Here is a 24,107-nt window from a genome sequence, read left to right as displayed (position 1 = left end):
AAATCACGTGCATCCTCTACCAGCACAGGAGATACGAAGTTAGCTCAAAATGCTGTTCTTCATAAATCAACACCAGTGTCCCTTTAAGAGTTTCCTTAATTTTTTGGGAAATGTATAAGCCATCAACCAAACCAAATAAACAAACAGTTTGAAGAAATAGAAAAGGACAGAACAGCATCCCGACTGGAAGTGGAGTTTAGACTACCTCATTCTTCCATACAATCCAGTCACTTACAACTGGAACAATCAAACATTGACAGCGTAATATGCAGATAAGCCACAAATGTCTGAGAGGAGAGTACTCCTTTAACCCTAGGAAATGATAAAAAGCCATACAGCTGTTTACTGCCATATATCACACCAAGTCGAGGCACACACCATTTAAGATTAACTCTGAAAAAGCAACAAATTATTTAGTATTTCACAGGAAAATACCTTAACAAGGAATGTGACTACTCCCAAGCTTCATAGCAAAGATAAGAACCAGTGTTAACCACGACCAGAAGTAGATTATCTCATCCTAGGCCCATAAAGGAGCAATATCCACTGTATCCTGAGATTCCTCAAGAACTGGGCCCTTTCAGACACCAGAAAATGAAGGGGAATAGAGTTGGACTTCCGCCTCAAATTCCTATTGATTCTCCGACCCTCTGGCTCCCCGCAGCAGCAAGCCGAAGTTGCAGCTTTCAGCTGTTGTCCCCAGATCAATGAGGCTGCTCAAGTAAGTGTTTTGTACCACAGGTTCTGCAGCAAAACTCTTATTTTTCGAGTCTTCTTTTGATCTCTGATTCCCATTGAAAACAATGGGAGGATAAATCAGTTAAAATCATTGCCAGATTCCTACATATGAACATTCCCTTACGGTATGGGTCGCAAACCGCTAATACAGGGGTGGACAATTTATTTTCCCATAGGGCCGCATAAGAAATTGAAACTATTCTAGAGGGCCTTGCGCGCCATGGCAAATTTAGCTCCACCCACTTCTATGATGACTCTGCCCATTCTCAATCATCTTTTCATGTGCCCCCACACAGTATAATCCTCTTACAGTCACCTGTACATTATATGTCCCGCATTATAATGTTCCCTTCCAACTGCGCCACAGTATGAAGTCCCTCTCCTAGTGCTCCAGTTTAAACTGGTGGAAACTAGAAGGGAACATTAAACTCTGGCAATTGGAAGCAACAATTTAACCATAGGGGTAGCTGGAGGGTGACATTAAACTGGGGGCAACTAGAGGCAGACAGGTCCCCCTCCAGCTACCTGCACGGTTTAATGTGCCCTCCAGTTGTCCCCAGTTTAATGTCCCCCCTAGTTTAAGTGCCCTCTTCATCTACCCCATTTCATGTCCCTCCCCCCACCACTCCGCCCCCAGTATAACATTCCCCCTCCATCTCCGCCCCCAGTATAACATTCCCCCTCCATCTCCGCCCCCAGTATAACATTCCCCCTCCATCTCCGCCCCCAGTATAACATTCCCCCTCCATCTCCGCCCCCAGTATAACATTCCCCCTCCATCTCCGCCCCCAGTATAACATTCCCCCTCCATCTCCGCCCCCAGTATAACATTCCCCCTCCATCTCCGCCCCCAGTATAACATTCCCCCTCCATCTCCGCCCCCAGTATAACATTCCCCCTCCATCTCCGCCCCCAGTATAACATTCCCCCTCCATCTCCGCCCCCAGTATAACATTCCCCCTCCATCTCCGCCCCCAGTATAACATTCCCCCTCCATCTCCGCCCCCAGTATAACATTCCCCCTCCATCTCCGCCCCCAGTATAACATTCCCCCTCCATCTCCGCCCCCAGTATAACATTCCCCCTCCATCTCCGCCCCCAGTATAACATTCCCCCTCCATCTCCGCCCCCAGTATAACATTCCCCCTCCATCTCCGCCCCCAGTATAACATTCCCCCTCCATCTCCGCCCCCAGTATAACATTCCCCCTCCATCTCCGCCCCCAGTATAACATTCCCCCTCCATCTCCGCCCCCAGTATAACATTCCCCCCTCCATCTCCGCCCCCAGTATAACATTCCCCCCTCCATCTCCGCCCCCAGTATAACATTCCCCCTCCATCTCCGCCCCCAGTATAACATTCCCCTTCTATCTCTGCCCCCAGTATAACATTCCCCCTCCATATCTGCCTCTAGGTTACTGTGACACAGATACACACAGACAGACACACTAACACACACTCTCCACCTTGCATCTCACATCCCCACTCCCTCCCCTCTCAGTACCTTAGGACACACTCCACGTCTCCATCTTCTTGCACTGTCCTGCCGGCACTAAGACATGCCTCCCTAGTGAAGCTAGGCCGGACAATCAGTCAGGGGGCTGGATATGGCCCGCGGGCCGTACACTGCCCAGGTCTGCGCTAATATATATTTAGCACCAAAATTAGTTTGAGGAACGAATGAAACTAGTAACATTTTTGAAAGGTATTATCAGTGCATATCAAAATTTTCAAGTCATGGCAGCATACAGGAGAGGGACCACACACACACACACACACACAAAAAACAAAACAACACAATCTTAATGATCTGGCTCTGGGTGTGTGTCTCTCCAAGTTAGGAAGAGAGGCGATAGGTTTATCATCCATGAGGACCATGTTATCTTTACTGAAATGATGGCCCCACAGGAAAGGTATGCCTCCAAATCTAATCCCTTGGCCTGGCCCCCTGTTATCAGAGCACATTAATGTTTCATCACACCCAGCTACACAATAGGCTAAAGACACAAATGTGGTTACATGACACACATCACAGCTACTGCAGTCTGATAAAAAGCTCCCCAGTGGTATTGTGGTACATTGTAAGTCGTATTGTCTTCTATGGTCCAGATGCTGGATTCCAGTCACAACTGCAATCCTTGGTTTACATGCAATGCCTCTGCATGGAGGTTGCCATGGCAGCATAATGACGTCACCAGGATCTCATCTAAAACGGTGATTTCCAGGAGGCAAACAACCAAGGTAACACAGGTCTGGTAGAAGCCAGCAATTCTGCGGTGGTCAAATAAAAGCTATAACTCATTAGAACTATAGCCTTTCCATTCATTTGGACCAAGGTACTTTGTATATTCCATATTCAAAGTGGTCAATGTGTACAAGTACAGGTACAAGTATTTTATATGTGGTGCAGGCCATTTGCTCAATAGAAGGCTGGACTATTAGGTGGCACGGTGGCTCATTGATTAGCACTGCAGCCGTGCACCACTGGGGTCCTGTGTTCAAACCCTACCATGGACAATATCTGCAAGGAGTTTGTATGTTCTCCCCGTGTTTGCACGGGATTCCTTACACACACTAAAGACATACTGATAGGGAGAAAAAAAAAAAAAAAAAAAGCTGGACTCCTGCTGTCCATTCACTCTAGTGTCTGCCTTATACTCAGCACTAAGGCTGCATTCACACATGCTGTGTAGCACCAAAGGAATTGATTGATTGAAAGGGACATTGTGTATCTTATTTTTTTCCCCTGACATTGCTAGATGAATATGGTTGGGCTTGCAGGACTTTTTAACTTGTGATTTCAGATGGCTTCTGTGCCAGAGGAATTCTGATGCAGAAGTAAACATAGAAAGTAATGATAATAATACATTTTATTTATATAGAAAGTAGCCTTAATATGGAGTACTGATGACATCAGATTGCATTCTGGGACAATCTGCTCTTTTTGCACAGCCACCATGGCACAAGATACTGAACAGCAGAACACTGGAAGAGACAATTGTCGATTAAAGAACATGCTTACTACTCAAAGGAAACTGGCATACCTTGTAGCTTCCAGGCTTTTCTTTGTTCTTCTTTGGCAACTTGCTCCATGTCTTTATCATATATGTAGTCTTGACACATAAAGCAGTATATACCCCCATACAACAAATCTATGGCTGCAGAAAACAGATTTGAAGAAGTTTTAAGTAAAACGTAGAAAAAAAATATTAACATCTATATTGTCATCTGAACAGGACTACCACTTACTACAAATAGCACCCTTTGGTGCTGCTGCTACTCATTAGGACAATAATTTTTTTTTTCTTCAAGTCAACCAAGCAGAGAGAAAAGATTTTTGACCGAAATGCAAAGAGTGCCTTTTCTTGTTAGCAATTTAACAGTTTTAACAGAGATAATGATGCATGTAGATTACTACTGTATATACCAGAGTATAAGCCAAATTTCCAGCACAGTTTCAGCACCCAGCTTATATTTGAGTCAAGCAAAAATAATAATTACCAGCCGCAATAGTAATGTATAGAATCTCCCATAAAATAGTAAGAAACAAAAAAAAAAAAAAAAAAAAAAAAGCTTAAAAAAAATATAATACAAAAATATGGTAAATAAAAGTTGTAAATCCCTCCTTTCCCTAGAATACATATAAAAGTAGAAAATTACTGTGAAACACATACACATTAGGTATCCCTGTGTCTGAAAGAGCCCGGTCCTCTGAATATAGGGTATCTGCAGTGCTCCTGTACCGTAGGGAAGGGGTTATTAGGAGCCCTGCAGATACCCTATATTCAGCCAGGCTGAATTCCAAGTGTGGGGGGGGGGGGGACAAAAAAAAAACAAAAAAAAAAAAAACAACCAGTCCTCAAGCTCAGGGAAGGGGCAGACAGACAACCAAAACACGCCCCCCCCCCAACCTTTCCCAGCACCCAGAAACTACTGCACCCAAAATCTCCGACCATTTTAATTTTTTTTAATTTTCCAGTAGCTGCTGCATTTTCCCCCCAGGCTTATACTCGAGTCAATAGGTTTCCCCAGTTTTTTGTGGTAAAATTAGGGGCCTTGGCTTATATTCGGGTCGGCTTATACTCAAGTATATACGGTATATTGGGCACAACTCGCTAAAAACGTTATGTCCGACTTACACCATTTTTTTTTTCTTAGCCTTTAAAGCAGTGCATTTTTTTTTTTATTTTTACAAATTCTCTACTCATATTTTAAAGATTTCAATGTTTCTTACTATACAATTTAAAGTATTAATTATTTATCAACATTGTATCAAATGTGTTAATCTACCTGCTGTACAGAATACAAGTACATTCACTATATAGTGCTGCATAAAAGGAATAAGTACAGCAACAACGCTGGTCAGGTAAACAGCCTTTCTTCCCCTAATGCCTAGCAACACAACACGTGAAAGTGCTGGAGCGATGGTAACAGCTTAGTATGAAGGACCATTTGTAGATTTATCACACACTGTCCAAGAAATATGCTCCCACATGCTCACATGGCTTCTTAGCTCATAATTCCTTTAACTAAAATTGTAAATCTTTATCTAATATTCATGAAAGCCCCCAGGATTGAAAATTTGGAATAAGATGAGCCATTGACAAGCTCAAAGACCTGCCAGCTAGCACTATATTAAAGGGAGTTTATCAACGGAACCCAGGCTGGCAGATAGGTTATAGTCACCTGAATCAGACACAAACTGTGTTTCCCCTTTGCTTCCATTGAAGAGATATTGTTTTTATCAATATGCAATTTAGCTCTCTGGAATAAGACTTACCTCTTGGGAGCAATAACAACGCCATTTCTCCTCCGATGAGGTCATTTGCATATTGACAAAAACCACGCTCTCTCAGATTCACAGTGGGAAAAACAATTGATTCTGTGGGTTGATATGGTAGGTTCTGGTGACAGACTCCCTTTAAAAGATAGCCGCTAGCTGCAGGAATGCCTTCCATTGCAGTGGGCAAAAAAAGGAGGGATTTTAAATTCACAGCAGATTAAATTGGTGTATTTTCACACTGGATATCGCACAGTAGGGCTGAGCAAATTAATGAAAAGATAATCGAAAGTCAACTGATATGGACTTGAATTCAGGGGCACATAAATAGGGGTGTGGTATGTAGAAAGGGGAGTGTCCTAAAATAAACCTTCTTTAATTGTAATCAAGGGGAAATGTTCAGTTAATCCCAATTTTGAATTAGGATACAATTACCCAGATCCTTGACAAACATGCAATTAATCCAGCATGTAAAATAAAATTCTGCCACGTTTTTTTTTTTTTTTTTTAATTTCTGTCCAAGGGTAATAAAGAAACATGATCAGTATACGATTACACTCTTTTGGAGGTTCAAAATTCTGAACCATAGATCTTAAGCTTTATTCACAGAAACGAAATCCATAGCTGTGTGATGACTACTGTCACGGGACTGCATTAAATGTGAATGGGGCTATTCCCTTAAATGATTTTTTTTCTTTAAACTTTAACAGATCATCAAAAAACAGGGAATGTTCTATTTTTTCAAAGACTCTTCCTAAAAGTGATCTATGAAAATGTCCCTTTTAAACATCAGTCATATGAATAGTGATTATAGGTTTATGAAAGTATCCTCCACAATAGATTCTGCTATGGGGTGCCTCCAGAACAACCAGCTGCTGCGTGTGAACACAGCTCGATCTAAACTTGCTGATCAATAACATTATTTTGAAGGTAATATGATCATGTCATTGGCCATCGTTAGTGGACAAAGCTCTGCCCGCTTGTGGCAGGTGGAGTCTGTATCCTTAGGCTAATGGATAGCTTTCATCATACAACATAAAAGACGTTTTCTCTCTTTTGTATGGAGCATCTATAAATCCAATTTGCAGGTACAAGTTCTCAGGCCATAACACATATGCTGAGAGATAGCTATTATTACTGTATAACCGCTACCTTCTCCAAGGGTGAGGAGCAAGGCAAAGCACATCAAGATATCAGGAAATCCTAAAAAGCAGCAACAGAATGAGCCATACTAGAATGATGCCCAACCATAATACTTAAAGACTATTATAGCCACTCACCTAGATTATGTCTTTTAACTTTAGCGTGCTCGTGAATATGTTTCTTTGTGAAACAACCAAAGAACACACAATACAGGCAAGAGTGAAGTCTGTTCAGGTGGGCACCACACATATGACAAATGCAAGACTTGGCCTGTGAAAAAAAAACACTTCAGTGTCAAAAATAAGACTAAAATTACATTTATGCAGTCCAGGTTTATAACAGGAACAACTTTCTGATGTGCCAGAACTTCTTGCCTCAAGAACCGGTTAAAAAAGGCAAAGTCAATGGTTTTCTACTTGGTTACTGCATTTAATGGAGTTGTCTGGGATTGTAATATTGATCTATCCTTAGGATACGTCATCAATATCAGATTGGTGAGGTCCAAGGCTGTGTCTTGTATTGCAGCTCAGCCCCAAGAACATGTCGGTTTACTTTGCTGTCTTATTAATATCGGGACATACATTAGAAACTAAAAACACTAGATCAGCTGAAATCTGCATATGTAAGATAACCTGACAGTCATAAAAACAGGGTAACGCTAAGTTCACACCTGCGTTCTGTGCTTTCAGTCTTCTGCATGCAAAAAGACGGAAAGCACAGACCGGGTCCGGCAGTGAGCGTTTTAGGCTCTCCGCCGTGAAACCGGATTTTTTAATCCGGACACAGAGTACTGCATGTCCGACTGTGTCTGGATTAAAAAACCCGGTTTCGCGCCGGAGAGCATAAAACGCTCACCACCGCTCACGGCCGGACAGCTTTCTCACCCATTCAAATGAATGGGTGAGAAAGACTCCTGCAGGTTTCCGTCTCCTGCTCTGTTTTATGCAGAAACCGAAACCTGCAGAACGGAAACCTGGGCGCAGATGTGAACGAGCCCTAACTAAGAACTAAACACTGAGTTGCAGCCATAATAAAATACATACAGGAATGGGATTATACTTCCTCAGAGTTGTGTCAACATATTAACATACAATTTACAATGCTTTTTTCAGGGCGTGATGGCGAAAAGACTTGGTCTAAGTCACTGGATGTTAAAAAAAAAAAAAAAAAAAAAAAAAAGTACATTAATTTGTATTGCTACTATGGAATAAGATAGGTCACCCATAAGATCAATGAGGGTCCAATACCCAGACCCCCATGATCAGCTGTGTGAAAGGGTGCAGCAGGTTAGGCTATAATTTATGGCACGGTCACTATAAAACAACCTGTTTGCAATGTCAACAGTAATGCCCTTCAAACTAATCAGCAGGGACCCTGGGTGTCAGACGACTGATTTATTATTATTTATTTAATCTTGAGGATACTATCAAAATTGTAAAAAGCTCACCATACTTGTATCTATGTATATGACAGCATAAGAATTGTAGAAATTCACCAAAAATTATAAGATCTAGCACACCAAGAGGACAGCTGAAATGATATTTCTTTACTGTTGATCACATGGATCATGAGATCATGAGAAAAGACTTTTGGTCCGATACATGTCAGTATTTGAGATGCCTGGCTTTTAATCCAAATGAACAAGAAGGAAAAAAAAATTTCAATCGTTCTGACTGCTAAAGTGCAGGATTTTTGTAATTTTTGGTGCTATTCTGAGGAAATGTAATCAATAAAAATGAACTGGACAACCCCTTTAATGTAGGGGCGAACAAGGTTAAAAGCCCTCATATTTGTCGTCCTAGTAATCACGAATACACTAAGAGTTAAACTGCTTTCCGTTACATAAAACATGGCAGTTCACACACTGGAGGAATTCCCATGGCAACCCCGCTGTGGAAGTCCTGTATCTTCACTGGGTTGCATTGTGCTCACACTGAGCATCACATTAAGTATCAAGCTGTGGACAAACATAGGATGTTATATCTGACATATACAGAACACTTGACAATTCTCTTCAAGGAGATGTATAGAAATGTCTTCTGAACAGGCTTAATGTTTATAACTAGGATACAACGTATGCGACTTGTGTCATATGGCTCATCTAGATCAGGCATGGCATATACTGGAACATTTCACTAGCAATTGGAAAATTTTAACAACTAATTTAAAGGGATTCTACCATTAAAAATCTTTTTTCTGTGGCTAACATGTCGGAATAGCCTTTAGAAAGGCTATTCGTCTCTTACCTTTAGATGGGATCTCCGCCGCGCTGTTCCTTAGTAATACCGGTTTTTACCGGTATGTAAATTAGTTCTCTGGCAGCGATGGGGGCGGGCCCCAGCGCTGAAAATGCGATGAGTTCGTCCCCACCGCTGCCCGAGAACAGGATCCTGCGCCGCCTCTATCTTCTGCTGGATCCTCCCCTTCTTTCTTCGTCGGCTTCACCTCTGTCGGCTCTGACACTAGTAGAGCCGACTGCGCATGCGCGACCATAGTTCCGAGGCCGCAATAGCGCGCATGCGCAGTCGGCTCTACTAGTGTCTCAGTGGCAGAGCCAACTGCGCAGGCGTGAGAAGAAAGACGAAGAAAGAAGAGGAGGATCCAGCAGAAGATAGAAGCGGCGCAGGAATCTGTTCTCGGGCAGCGGTGGGGACGCCCTCATCGCATTTTCAGCGCTGGGGCCCACCCCCATCGCTGCCAGAGAACTAATTTACATACCGGTAAAAAACAGTATTACTAAGGAACGGCGCGGCGGAGATCCCATCTAAAGGTAAGAGACGAATAGCCTTTCTAAAGGCTATTCCGACATGTTAGCCACAGAAAAAAGATTTTTAATGATAGAATCCCTTTAATCATGGATATAATAAAAGGAGCCATTTCATGAAGACAACCTCTGTCCATATGCTCCATTAGGGAATTTGGACTTCACAGAGGAAAATCTACCACTCAGGAGACTTTTCAGTGAGCAACAAAGAAGAGTGGGCATCAATTCTAGTAGACTGGAACCAGCAGCCAGGATGTTGAAAAAAATAAGTCCACGAGTCCTGCTGTTAAGACCCTGGACTAATCCGGGACTAATCAGCAGAGGAAAGCCGCAACTGAATATTGATACTCTGCATCGAAATCTTGTCGCGGGTAACAGAGTCTGGAAAACCAAGAGGAATTCCTCTTCATTTTCCGCCATTAAAAATATGAAACCTGGGCTAATCACATGAGAAAAAGCCTGTGAAAACTACAACACAAACCAGATGATTTAGCCTCATATTGTGGAATCAGTGTGAACTTGCAGCATGTGGCCTTTGCCTTAAAAACAGAAACTTAAAATCTAATACAAAGATGATTAAGAAATTAAATTGTCTGTGCCTATGGCAAATTGGCTGTAGGAGTGGACAAACTACTATAGATAGTAGCGGTGACTTTGACTAATCCAGTAGTCGGATAAGAAGGAACATAAATATTAGAAAAAAAAAAATTAAGTAAAAATAGTTAGTTATTAGCAGTTGAAAAACCACTAGGAAAAGTCCAGGCAGTAAGCCCCTATTCACACAATGACAAATTATCAAAAAGTCCACTGATCTAGAACGGTCATAAAGGTTTCCTTAGTTTTTTTTTTTTTTATTACAAGTACTGCAAGATAGTTTTCTTAAAATCAAAAGCAAAATGAAAAACAAAAAGAAAACCAGACCAGAGTCTAAGCCTAGAAATTTACTACTGTCTCTTAGGTTTAGCTTAGGTCTTGGCTACTAGAGTCAAAATAGCACCTACAGCCAGCAGCAGAGTGTCAACAACGTGCTAGCACTGAAGATTACCTTTCTTTTCCGGGTCTCGGGTGTCCCGCTCCAGACAAAGCACTGGTAAATAGCACGCAGGTTCTGCTTCCAATTCTCCACTTTAAAGCTGTTCACATGGGAGCAGCCGGCCGGACTCATGACAAACCCACATACACTCTCTTGGGGTGGGGGTCCGAAGACACAAGAGGATGCTCTGCGGAGAGGAGGAGGACAGGGCCAGATGCCCCGCCCTCCTCCTTATGCAGTTTCTCCAAACCTTTTGTAAGAAGTCTACTGCAGACACATGTATACGCTGGTGACCTGCAAGCAAGAAAATAAGCGTCAGCTCTAAGTACGTCAGACAATATTCATGAACTAAAGAAAAATGTCATCAATAAACACAATCTTTTATGGAACGATATTTTAAAAAACAAAGCCATTTGGAAATCACATGGTTGCTACAAGAAACACCATTTTCTTCCCATTAGTTTCTATGCTCCTCTATGAGTGTAATGGTGCCTGACCTCAGCACTCACATAGTTTGGATGCAGAGCCAGTGGGCAAAACAACTCGAACAGTTGTAGAAAACAACCCCAAGCTGTATATATTATATGCCATAGCCTTGTTGCTTATATTAAAGGTTCCTTATAGACGTCAATGCAGATATGATCATTACACTCTGAATCCATTGTTCAGCAACTTCCTTGTTACTTGTATTTCATGTTGCTGGAATGCCTTGATGATTTACACAGAGTTAAGCACAGCTAAAACCTCACAATATAAGGCAAGGTTCACACCTGTGTTCAGTTTTTCTCTGTTCAATTATAGGGACAGAAAAAATTTAAGTTTTCAGATCCATCATATAATAAAACCCCACCGCCTTTATATTGGTTATAATAAAGTCTATCAGTTTTCAGTCATTTATTTGAACAATTTAAGACAGCATGCTACACTAGTCTGGTATTTTTTATGGAGTCTCTGACACAGATGTGAATGTAGCCCAACGTTAACGTAAAAAAGAAGAAATATCCTTAAGGCCAGCAAACCTCAATATGACTACAGGCTCAGAGAGCACTTTTCACTTTCACTTATGATATTACAGCTTTGATTCATTCACTTGTAAGGGACAATGCAGTCATACCCTGCTATGTGAACCCAATGTGAGGAACTGCCATTGGGCAGTGACAATATGGCTGCTTCAGCACAACACTTTCTCCGTGCCCAATACGCTAGTGAGTTACGATGCAGTGAGGTCCAAAACGGCTGAAGTGCTACTGTACCAACCTGACAGCTGTACCTCAATACAGAATAGTATCAGTTGGGAGCTTACTGCATATCATTCCAGACAATACATTCTGCACACAAACATGGTAGTGTGCATGAGACCTTATAAATGTACGCAGTTCTTCAGTGGCAAGGTAGAAGATAAGTTGTCATTAACAACTGTGGTTAGATCCAGTGTACAAAAGCACAGGTCACAGCAAGCAACAGCATGTTTGTGCTGTTGCAGATCGATGCGCTACCTGTCACTAGAGAACCTGTACTCTTATCCAGTGTCTTGAGTTATCCAATCTGTACAATCAGAAGGTGTTCTTGTAGAATGGAGACTGCTTTCTTCTTAAACAGTATAAAGTTGGTAACATTCCAAGTAATCCTCCGCTCCTACAAGCAATCCTCCTTCAAAGCCTGCTCACTCATCAAGAGTTGGAAAATTAAATATGCAGCCAATCCTACCTTTGGATGTTAACTGTACCACAGGAGAGTAAGCGCAAGTTCACATGGTGCATTTTGCGGCAGGACACACCATGGAATCTTTCTACCATGTGCAGAAATATTTCTACTCCCATTTACTTCAATGGAAGGTTCAGGTGGAATTTGCCTGAAGGTAGGTAGGAACCTAGAATTCTGATGCAAAATTTGTGTGGGCTGAACTTACCCTTCCTCCAATGATGCAACAAAGAGACTGCAGTACTTGTACGAGTGGCCCCTGCAAACAGTTCATCTGCACTGGTGACAAGAGTGGGACTGCCACTGGTCTGATACTGATTGACTACCCTTGCATATTCTTCCCATAGTTCCTTGCAAAGTGGAGTGCTAAAGGCTTAACAAGTCTCCACACACCTATATGGTGGTCTCTCCCTAAGGAGTGACAATATCCCCCATACCCTAAGAATAGGCATTCAATTACCTGGATAAACCATGTAATAATACAACTAGCACTAAAAGCACATTTATAACCTCCAAACTGTAAAAAAATAATAATAAAAAAAAAATGGCCAAAACTATGTAAAACCATCATAGAGGAAAGAAGGGAACATATGTCCAAATGAGTCATGTTTAATAAGATGGCCACATATAAACCTAATATTTCATAGAATAGCCAATACAAATTTCTGCCATGTTAACATGAGCGCTTCTGTGCATCTTTTTAGCAGAAAAAAATGGAGCAGCAACCTGCACCATGGAGATATAACAGGATAGCGCTAAAATGGATGATTGAATGAAAAACCCATCCAACTGAATTGCACTTTTTCTGCTTTTACAATCCTCTGGCATATTAGGGTCGGTTCACACTAGCTGAGGTGTTCCGTCCAGAAGGAGTCCGTATGAGGCCACCCCCCCCCACCCCCCCGATGGAATACAAGCACAACTGCAAGCGCTATGCAGTTAAAGCGCATGGACCCCATAGACTATAATGGGGTCCATGTGCTTGCCGCACACTGCCCACACGAATCATTTGTGCGTGCAGTGCGCAGCAAGCACACGGACCCCATTATAGTCTATGGGGTCTGTGCGCTTTAACTGAAAAGCGCTTACAGTTGCGCTTGTATTCCGTCCAGGGGGGTTCTCATGCGGACTCCTTCTGGACGGAACACATCAGCTAGTGTGAACCGGACGTTAGAACAGAAAACTTCAGGGCTTATTAAGGCTGCATTCACAAACGCATATACAAGTTCCACCCATTTGCTATTGTTTTGGGGGGGGTTTTAGCATCACCTAGCAGTGAATTTGAGAAGAAAAGTGGATGCCGCAATTTTTCTCTTGGTTCTTCAGAAAAAAATCTAACTTGCGTTATCCATTTTCCTTTGGTAGTGGTCGGGGGGGGGGGGGGGGGGGGTTCAGGCAGAAAAACAAAACATTAATAATTTAGAGACAAAACAACATTATCCTTAGTTCAGCATTTCGTTTCTAAACTGTGCTGGAACAATAAATGACAAGTACTGGTTGTTGCAGGCAACAAGGGCCATTATATTTTCGCACACATCACATGTCAACTGGAAGGAACACCGTCATAAGGGTGATGCGTGAACAGGTAGCGGAGCTTCCCAAGTTCACCCGCCGCAGCAGTCAATAACTATTTTTAGCATGTACATACAGCTCCCTTTCATCTGCTGCTGCAGTATTTTACTCTCAGCGTTCCATATTAATGCTAAATAAATCCACTAGACGTAGTCACTGTGCAAGAGCCTTCGACAGTGGTGCTGGCACTTCACAGCACAGCCAGCGCACTATGTGGTGCTTTTCTTGTCACTAAAAAATACAAAATTCTGACAAATGTCACTAGAAGTCTATGTGGTCAGCCTGTGACCATTTGGTTTCATTGGACACTTGACAGGTTACAGCTCTTAGTATAAATGGAGGCCTTAAAACGAATTTGGACAAATCCCAGCATTAGCTTCAATGCCCTGATTTAGTAAAGCCCATTAAGCAAAAATTCTAATCTAATGGGTACCAATATTGCTGCCCCAGGATTCTAAATGAGGATAGAAAGTCAATTTGGTTGGCCACTACAATAACCACATCACTAAAGGGGTACAGCTATCCCAGTATTTATTACTATATCCATAGGATATGCCATAAATAATACCTGACAGATGTAGGTCCCACATAACAGTGCCCCTTCTGAGCCTGCAATAGAAAGAGTAGAGGGCCGCGCATATGTACGTCTCTCCATTCACTTGTACTGGAGTTCTGGAAATAGCTGAGAAGACAGCTTCAGCTGTTTCCAAAGCTCTCATAAAAGGGAATAGGTAGACATGTACAACCTTCTCTGATTCACTTGTGGGCACAGATGTCGTGCATTCTTGATATAGATACAGGCCCCATTCTGTGACCTGTATCTATCAGGCATTTATGTCATATCCATCGGTACCGATATAGGAATGCTGGCAGGAGGAATACATGAACATATCGGCACATTTGTCAATGGCATTTAAACTCATTACGTCACATAAATGGATGGTAAAGGGATTTAAAAATAATAAGAAGAATGGTAATAGGTAAATAATGCTCAGTAATTCGCCTTTACTAAAAGTGACCCTTCCACTTGATGCAACTCAACTAGCATTCCATTAAAGTTATAAGCAATACCAAAATATATATGGTATGATCTGGACACCAGAGAAGGCTAGAGATGAGGCTGCACAGATTACAAAAAAAAAAAAAAAAAAAAGTAAAATACTTATATGAACAACACTTCAGCAGGAGACACAATGAGAGATCCAATGAGCTGCAGATTTTCTATGGTAATTGCTGTAGGTCTGCCACAGATTTCACCCTATGCATAGTAAAGGTGGAATTCCAGACCATAAAACCAACATCCTGCAGATTTCATATTTGCGCTACAGGACAACTGGGTATGCATTTGACTGCAGAATTTTTTTTCTGCAATTCTAATATGGGAAGGTTGCAACATATACATCCTGTGTGGAATTACCCTTAAAGGTTCATCATAGTCGACATCTTCCTCATATGTCTAGGCGAATATCAACTGTCAAGAAACAAGCAACTCAGTATGCCCAATCCCTTATTCCCTGAAAAGATAAGTGCTGCCAGTGATGTTTGGCAGAAACTTATCCCACCCACCCAAACACCTAGCCAATCTGCTTATGGGGGAGTCAGGCAAGAGAGCTGCCAGTCAAACAGTAATTTAGTACATGTTCAGCTTCATAGCGCTTGAATTAGAGGTCTGCTGCTGCAGCATATGGCGTTTTTTCATTCTGGGACCACAGACATGGAATTTCATGAGCATGATATTCCTGGAGGTTTATCCAATGGGTCCCCCAGAGATTGGGGGGGGGGGGGGGGACATGGGTGAAGTGACTGGAGCGCTGGTCACACAAGTGCACTGGTGCTTCATTCACAGGAAGGATGCAGAAGGGGGGGAGGAGGTTGGACCTCTAATAATGTGTATAAGGGCTTTAAAGTTAGGGCAATTTTACACACTGTGATTTTATCAACATATACATTTCTGTGGCAAGCGGTCACATTTACCTACATAAGCTGAGGAGTGACAGGGCAACATAGCAATGTTTAGTTGCATGACAGGAATCCCAGCCAAAACTGGTGCGTAGCCCTATCTGCCAATTTCTGCTGCAGATTTTTACTCCTGGAAAAGTATTTGGCGAATTTCATGGCAAATTTGCAATAAAAATACACACAACACAGATTTTTCTGCAGATTTGTGGCAAAATCTGCTGCATAAAATCAGTATGTGTAAACATAACCTATTGCTAATGTGGAGAGGTCAAGATTGTATGTGTGAAAGTGACACTGATATAGTCTAGTACTGTACAAAACAGCTCATGCCACCAAGTATTTAGAAAAGATGCATCTACTAAATGTGACCGATTCACATAAGAGAAGATAGCACCTCATAGTCCAAGGTGGCAGTATGATCTTCAGAAGCACAATGGACACTATGACATCATTATCTGTATAAATCATTCTGAAAAGAACTTACAGGTCATTTTGAAATTGCCTTTGAAACCAACATGTGTATAATGCTGCATACATTGTCCATTGCATTGGGAGAAGAGAAATCCATGGCAAAAACCTTGAAGAAATTTACAACACGCAGCATAATCTGTACAGAATTTTCATAAATCCACCATTCCTTTACATAACTTACTATCTTGTGGATTATTGGCGTGGAGTTTGTCACATATGAACAACCTCCCAGGCAATCAATTGAAGCCACAGGTTCGGCAGCTGTGACTCTGTAAGCAGTCACAGAGCAGCTGTCGGGGAAACATAGTTTCCGCTGGCGCCCATTGAAATATATAAATACATGGTCACTTTGTGTCCTTCACAGCAGAAGGGGCTTTGTGCCAAATCTGTCTTCACTTAAGAGCTTGTGTCCAGCCAACCACGATCTTCACCATTTTCATTGTAAGCATGCCCCTATAGCCTAGCTGAGCCACCTAGTTCAAAGAAAACAATAGGATTAGACAATGCGCCTCCACCTATGGAAGAAATCTCCAAATAAGACAACTGGATGAAGCCACATACACTTCATGACAATAGCCAGCTTTAAAGGGCAGCAACTATAATCAAAGGTCTTGGCCATTTTAGATTATGGGGACTTACTGCTTGCAATGGATAATGAGGCCCTGTTTCCAGCAATATTCCTGCAGTAAAATAATTCTCCATGTTCAATCATATAAATCTTTATCATGAGACATCCCCTAATATGATTTTTTTTTAAAAAGATACATTTATCGTTAAGGAAATCCCATAACAAAAAAACAAACAAACAAACATGCAAACACCAGAAAGTCCCTGGTTTTAGTCTAAAGATGCCAATAGTGTCCATTCAACCCATTCCTAAATTTAAGAGTCATAAAACTTATTGCAGATAAGTCTAGGATGCATCTCCAAGAGCTTTGGCAGTAGCTGAAGACAGCACAAGACGCATGTGTCTGAAGCCACTGGACAAGAGACCCGGACAAACCTCTGTAATCACATTACAATGTCAACTTAGTACCTGATTTACATCACATAAGGACACTAAGTAAGGCAAGTATGTGAGGCAATACTGTGACCCATAAAAATACACAACTACATAGACCCCACATACAAAACAATGAATATTAAATCACTCGTCACATCTTGAATAAAGGTTACAAAATATGACGATCTAAACAAAATGCAACAAACCGCTCTTACAAGTTGCACTTTTTTCTAGTTGGGTGTTTTATTTGCACAATGTCCAAAATAGACCTAATGGTTTACCCACTTTTATAATCTACATCTGACTGATCTGATGATGCCATATCCGTGGCCAATGAGATGTACAAGGACAACCTGGGCTGTCTATAGAGAAAAGACTCCATCTGAGAAGACGCTACCACTGTGCCCACACCTGCCATAAGCAACAACACTAGATCTAAAAAATGAATTGCCCCAGTAAATAGGCATTTTTTGCCACCACTGCCCTACAAATTGGCAAACCTTTTTGCTACAAAATCCTTGAATGTAAAGGAGTCTTGGGCTGCCTGGTGAGACAGTATTGGGGTAATAATTCCTATTCAGAGGTGCGCTCCATGTTAGGTCCTATTTCCCCTGGCAAGCAGCATCACAGATGACAGGTGCCTTTTGCAGCAGCTAGTATTCTCTCTCTATGAAGTGCTGATGACATTGGCAGCATACAGGATCCGTAAACAGCACCTCCTATACATCATTACTAGGAGATCCTGCAGCTACACGATGCGATGTGTGCGACATGTGCGGCTCTTGTAGCAGCACAGTCAGCAGAACTAGTGAGCACATAAATGCAGGAGCCGAGGTGCAGGGCTGCAGCACAGCCAATTCTAATCAGGGGCCGCCACATCTGGCTGGGCTCGGTAGACACGCCCGGAGGTGCAGACACCTTCCTTCTCTCTCAGTGGCCATCAGTCCTTTGTGGTCACCGTGCGTGCACCGACGCAGGCTTGTATCCATTGAGGAGATGCTGCAGCCGCTGCCAGGCTGGGTACCCACATCCGCCCTCACTGGAGAGCGCTGCTGTCTGCACCGCACACTCACACGAGTTCCAGGGGGGCTGTAAACACCGCACACCCTATCCCGGGCACTAGACATGGACGTACAAAGCCTCGGCTTCTCCATACCCAGGCACCGCGCTGCCCCCGCGCCCCTTGTTATGTACACAATCCCATACCTGCTCCGTACCCCGTACCTCCACCCTGTGGGGTCGCTCCCCCACTCCCTCCTCCTACTCGTGTCTCCGCCTCACCCGCCTGGGATGCAGACAAAGCGCCTGACGCCACTGCGTTGCGCACAAGGAAGAGGCGCCTCCAGTCCGGCCCGGCACACACTTGACAATATCACGCTCCTCGGTGCGGTCCCAACGGCCTCCCTGATATTACTAAGGATATCCCCGTCTCCCTAGTCTCCGGAGGCGAAGCAGACCAGGAATCCCACCTCTCCCGCCGGCCGCGCCACACGACGAGGAAAGGCCGACCCCCTCCCGGGGCCTTTCAGGCCAATTCGTTCAGTGATTGGCTAATCGTGTTGCCATTCTGCAGAGGGCCCCACCCACCTTGTCCCTCTCCTTGGCGTTCTGCGCACTGAGGGGGCGTGTCCTAATGTCAATCATAACTGATGATTCCGCCCTCGTGTGACGAGTAGGTTATTGTCTCAATTGTGGATTGGCTGGCAGAGACGTCACTCGTGGAGGCGTGTCCCCTCCGCGCTAGTGTGCAGAAATTGAATGGCAGAATAGGTAGCCTATCGCTGAGCAAGTCTCACTGCCGGGTTCCGCCCCCCCTTGGGCTGTCCGGGGGGCTGATGAGGTCACTTCCGCCTCAGTGTAATCACCTCCGTTATAGCTTGCAGGGAGGAAGTGAAGCAGATGTGTGCAGGGCTGGTCATTTCCCTCGCTCTGTGGAAGGATGTGATGGTGGAAGTTCTAGTTGCACTAATTGGAGCTGGTTATATGCACAGTCCTGTACAGGAGCAGTATAGTGTTTGGTAGCTGCATGCTGGCAGGTGTTGTTTTTGATTTGGTTCTTCAAGCCAGCACGAGGGAAGTCAAGTCTTTCCAATCACGTGTCTAATTCTACAACTGGGCTTTGGTTAAATATGTGGTTACAAATATATTAAAACTGCAGTATGTGAACAAAGACTTGTTCTCAGATCTGTTCTCAGCTCCAAGACATTTCACCATTTTACAATATTTTATAGATGTCAGAATAGGAATGCTGAATTCTAGTCTGTGGCCTCTGGAAACATTGTGGTGGTGGCCACATAGGTGCTGCTCTACCCATAAATTATTATAGAAACATCTGGAAACATTGTGGTGGCCACATAGGTGCTGCTCTACCCATAAATTATTATAGAAATTCCCATAGAAATAAATGGAGTCTGCTATCTTTCCGCTCTCTTCTTGCCCCCTTACAATCTGGCCTCTGCACTCTATTGCCACATCCCTTACAAAAGTCTCCAATGAACTAAAAGCTAAGGGCTCGTTCACATCTGCGCCGGCACTCCGTACTTGAGGTTTCCGTTTCCTGCCTAAAACAGAGGCAGGAGACGGAAACCTGCAGGAGTCTTTCTCACCCATTCATTTGAATGGGTGAGAAAGCTGTGCGGCGGTGAGCGTTTTGCGCTCTCCGCCGCAAAACCAGGTTTTATAATTCGGACACAGAGTCGGACATGCAATACTCTGTGTCCGGATAAAAAAAATCCGGTTTCGCGGCGGAGAGCATAAAACGCTCACCACCACTCACGGCCGGACCCAGTCTATGGTTTCCGTCTTCTGGCATGCAGAAGACGGAAACCATAGAACGGAGACCCTGAACGCAGGTGTGAACCTAGCGTAAATCTAAAGGTGACTGACTATTCTCTTAGTCTTCTGGATCTCTCAGCAGCATTTGGCACTGCTGGCCGCCAACTCTCCCCCTCTATGCTCCACTATGTCAGCCACTGACACTGTGCTCTCTTGGTTTTCCCTGTATTTCCAAGACCGCACTTTGTGTATCATTTGCTAGGTTTGTCTCTTCCCTTTGCTGTTGAGGTTCTCCAGGGCTCAGTCCTAGGCCTATTGCTCTTCTCTTTCTACTCAGCCCCTATTGGACAAACCATCACTAGATGTAGCTTCCGATACCATCTTTATGCTAATGACAACTATATACCACCTCATCCATTGACATCATCCCTTCACTAATACAGAACACCAGTGACTGTCTCTGCTGTCTCAAATATCATGTCTTCCCTTTTTCTGAAGCTAAATCTCTCAAAGCCTGAAATACTTGCGTGCTCAGGTACCCTGAGAACTACACGAGCGTGGTGCACATGTGCTTTATGGTCGTGCAGTTCTCTACAATAAAATGGTGTTCAGGCATGCACAGTACTGCTCAGAATGGAGTGTTACTGCGAATGCATGGGATTTCAACCGCCCGGAATGAGACTACAGAAGTTATAGGTGGTACAGGATGCCTAGAGGAGAAGGGCATATGAAGTACAAGTAATGGAGGGGCGTTTCAGAGGTATGATGTGGGGGGTGCTCGCTGGCCCTGGGGAACGCCCACAGTGCTCAGTGAGCCTCATTTGCATTTACTATTTACCCGTTTTTACAAAAAACTAGGGGGTCTTTGGCAGAACTGGAGGCAGCACCTAAATAGCCTTTTTAAAGGCTATTCAGGCATATAAACATAGAAGCAAACTGGTGAAGCTGCAGCACTAGACCTAATTCACATATGGATATTAACGAGCATGAGCTGTGTATTGCACGGAGAGAGCTCCAGACTGTGGCACGGAGTCAATATTGACAAGGCTTGAAAAAAAAGAAATTCTCCAGCAAAAAATATATAAGATTTAAATCTTAACTTTTTACTGGGAGTTATTAAAAAAGAGACATAAAAAAAGTGGATCCATATATCAAAACAGAGACAAGGTTATGTGTTTCGGGATGTGGATTTCATTCCCTTAGTCATAGCTTATAGATGGTTACTAACAGAGTTGGTTTATATTAAGGCATATGCTTACCTCAAAATATCTTTTCTAAATGATAGAATCCCTTTAATAATTTATCTTTCCCTTATTAGACACTCCATCTACAATCTATTCTGGTTGCAGCAGCTAGTCTCATCTATCAGTCTAAACACTACAGCGATACCCTCATCTACAAGGCTCTCTATAATGCTGCACCTCCCTACATTTCCCCCTCATCTCTGTCTATCACCTATCCTGTGCTTTCTGTTCAGTCAATGACCTAAGACTAACAACCTCCCACTCTCATATCCAAGACTTCTTCCAAGTTGCACCACTTCTCTGGAATGCTCTACACCAAACAATCAGATTAACTCCCAATTTCTACAGCCGCAAACAAATTTTAAACATACATCTTTTTAGACAAACCTATCACAATTTCTAATCTAATCTCTGTCCCCGCTCTCACATCTAATCTCACAGGATGGGTGATAGACAGAGATGAGGGGGGAAATGTAGGGAGGTGTAGCATTATAGAGAGCCTTGTAGACGTAAACCCTTAACCCTCTTCTGTCCCCGCTCCCACATTTTCCCACATGATATGAGGCCATCTCAGGATAACTTTATCTGTCCAAGCTCCATCCACATGTTACAGGACACGACTGGTGACGGCTCATGAAGTTTTATGTTTGTGTAATGAGTCACCTCTATTACAAAAGTGTCTGACCTCTGCATAAGCAATACCGCCCCTGCTACCTCTTGTGTCACCCCCTCTACCTCATAGATTGTAAGCTCTTGCGAGCAGGGCCCTCAGTCCCATTGTGTGAAATGACTTTCTTTGTAATGTATCTGTCTGTATTTGAACCCTACAAATTGTACAGCGCTGCAGAATATGTTGGCGCTATAGAAATAAAATTTATTATTATTATTATTAATCTAAACCCTTCAGCAGTTAGAATCCCTAAAACTAACCCTCCACTGTTCCCGCTTCCGTATCATACCACAGAATATGATGCCATATCCGACTGTAACTATATTTGTCCAGGCACTATCTGTACATTTAAGGACACTGGTGATGGCTCATGCAGCGTAATTTATATGTGTGATCAAAATTATCTTTATTAACCCCTTAAGGATTCGGCCATTTTTTGTTTTTGCATTTTTGTTTTTTGCTCTCCACATTTCAAAAGCCATAACTTTTTCATTTTTCCATTCACAGAGTCACATGATAGCTTATTGTTTGCGGGACAAATCGTACTTTGTAATGGCACCATTCAATGTGCTGTGCAATGTACTGGGAAGCTGGAAAAAATTCAGAATGAGGTGCAATTGGAGAAAAAATGCATTTGTGCCAATTTCATATGAGTTTACAGCATTCACTGTTTGGTAAAAATAACATGGTACCTGTATTCTGTGGGTCAGCACTTACACGGCGATACCAAATTTATATAGTACTAGCAGTACCCGTGACTGAGTCTGTGGCAGCGTTCCCGCTTTGCGTGACCCACCTGCAGTGTGGGCCCGGGCCCTCCCATTGCATCCCCTTAACACCCCCCTGACCCCTTTCCACCACCCCTCGCAACCCTGGCCTCCTTTCCACCTCCCAGGCCCCCTTTCCACCACCCTCCTCCACGACCTCGGCCCTCTTTCACCCCCCACGACCCCGGCCCACTTTACAGCACCCCTTCCCTCCGCGACCCCCTTTACAGGAAACCCCCCCACCCCCGCGACACGGACCATCCTTCCCACCCCCCAGCCTCGGCCTCCTCCCACAGTAGCACCTTTCTCCGCCATTTTCTTCTTTTCTCTAAGGGAGAGCGGAGGGGGAGTTTACTTCACATAGAGTGCATGTGACAATGCGCTATAGTTCCTATTGGTGGACGCATTCCCCGGCCAGTACACCTGTTGTTTGTAACTTGTGATTATTTCCCTTTATATAACTCCTCTTCCTGGCGCCCTTAGTGGCTGCCTCGATACAGGGCTCCAAGCTGGGAGCAACCTTATCTTTCCTTTGTCACTCTTTTTCTCTGTATCTTCAAAAATCCTGTAACCAAGATGTCACGGGATGGTTAGAGTCTATACTATAGGCAATGTGTAATATATATTTCATGTGGAATGTATTCTCTAACCTGTTGTAAACATCAGTGTGTAGTTGGCTGATTAGGGTCTAGTGTGTTAGCACATTGTATGCAAATACCTCTAACTAGTGAGGACCAGTGAGGACAATGGGTGGAGATAATCTGATCCGTGTCTCCAAGAAGATGTTGGACTGTGCATTGTTCAAAAGAGACAGGGAGTCTGCTCTCCTTGGCATAGGTGAGGGGGGAAGGATCTGTGGCTCAGCCCTTCCCACCCCCAGGTATAGGAAGTAACAGTTTAGTATATAGATGTAGCTGGAGTTAGTATGTGTTAGCCGGCCTGTGCACAGCTCTGCAGAGAGCCAGGATATAGTTACAGGACCAAGGAACCAAAGTTATCATTGGATTGTGACTTCTGTGGACTTATTGTTATTACGGTTGATGTGACCGCTGCCGGCTACTAACTTTGTGGATTACAATAAATTGCTGTTGTCTCCCGACCTCTTGCGTCCGTGTTGATTCAAAAGACCATCCGGAGGAAGACGTATACCTTTGCTCCGTGACAACTGGTTGGCAGCAGTGGGATCAACAGCGGACAGCGAGATGGACTACAGCAGCTCAGCGATTAATGGAGCCACAACCTCAGAATACAGGAACTGGACTATGGCAAGTCTACAAGTAAGGGCCCGGGAACTAAACCTGAGTTACCAGGGAAGAACGAAAGATCAACTGATCGAGGCACTGGAGGAGATGACCCTGCAAAGCGACCATGAGGAGGGCTGCCCCCAGGAGACTGGAGAGATACGGGAGTGGCAGGTACAGACCCAAAAGAGCAGATGGGTTGTTTTGTATGAGGAGGAATTGGCAGTGCTGGGGCTAGGAGCAACT

The 24,107-nt window shown here is 43.5% G+C and overlaps 1 protein-coding gene across 2 annotated transcripts in view; it reads right to left on the bottom strand.

Annotated features, from left to right (window-relative positions):
* USP22 (ubiquitin specific peptidase 22) overlaps positions 1-18,672 on the bottom strand; it is a 46,841-nt gene extending 28,169 nt beyond the window's left edge. Inside the window, exons 1-4 of one of the 2 annotated variants that reach the window (XM_075285148.1) lie at positions 18,389-18,672; positions 10,471-10,752; positions 6,799-6,931; positions 3,783-3,896 (exon numbers count right to left, since the gene is read on the bottom strand). In XM_075285148.1, coding sequence (XP_075141249.1) covers positions 3,783-3,896; positions 6,799-6,931; positions 10,471-10,590 — 367 coding nt within the window. In that variant the 5' untranslated portion in view covers positions 10,591-10,752; positions 18,389-18,672. The remainder of the gene's footprint in view (positions 1-3,782; positions 3,897-6,798; positions 6,932-10,470; positions 10,753-18,388) is intronic. The other variant, XM_075285147.1, reaches the window with a different exon arrangement.
* Positions 18,673-24,107: the final 5,435 nt, after the last annotated feature.

Source organism: Leptodactylus fuscus, chromosome 8 (assembly GCF_031893055.1).
Source record: "Leptodactylus fuscus isolate aLepFus1 chromosome 8, aLepFus1.hap2, whole genome shotgun sequence".
NCBI lineage: Eukaryota > Metazoa > Chordata > Amphibia > Anura > Leptodactylidae > Leptodactylus > Leptodactylus fuscus.
This window is presented reverse-complemented; position numbering and strand designations above follow the sequence as displayed.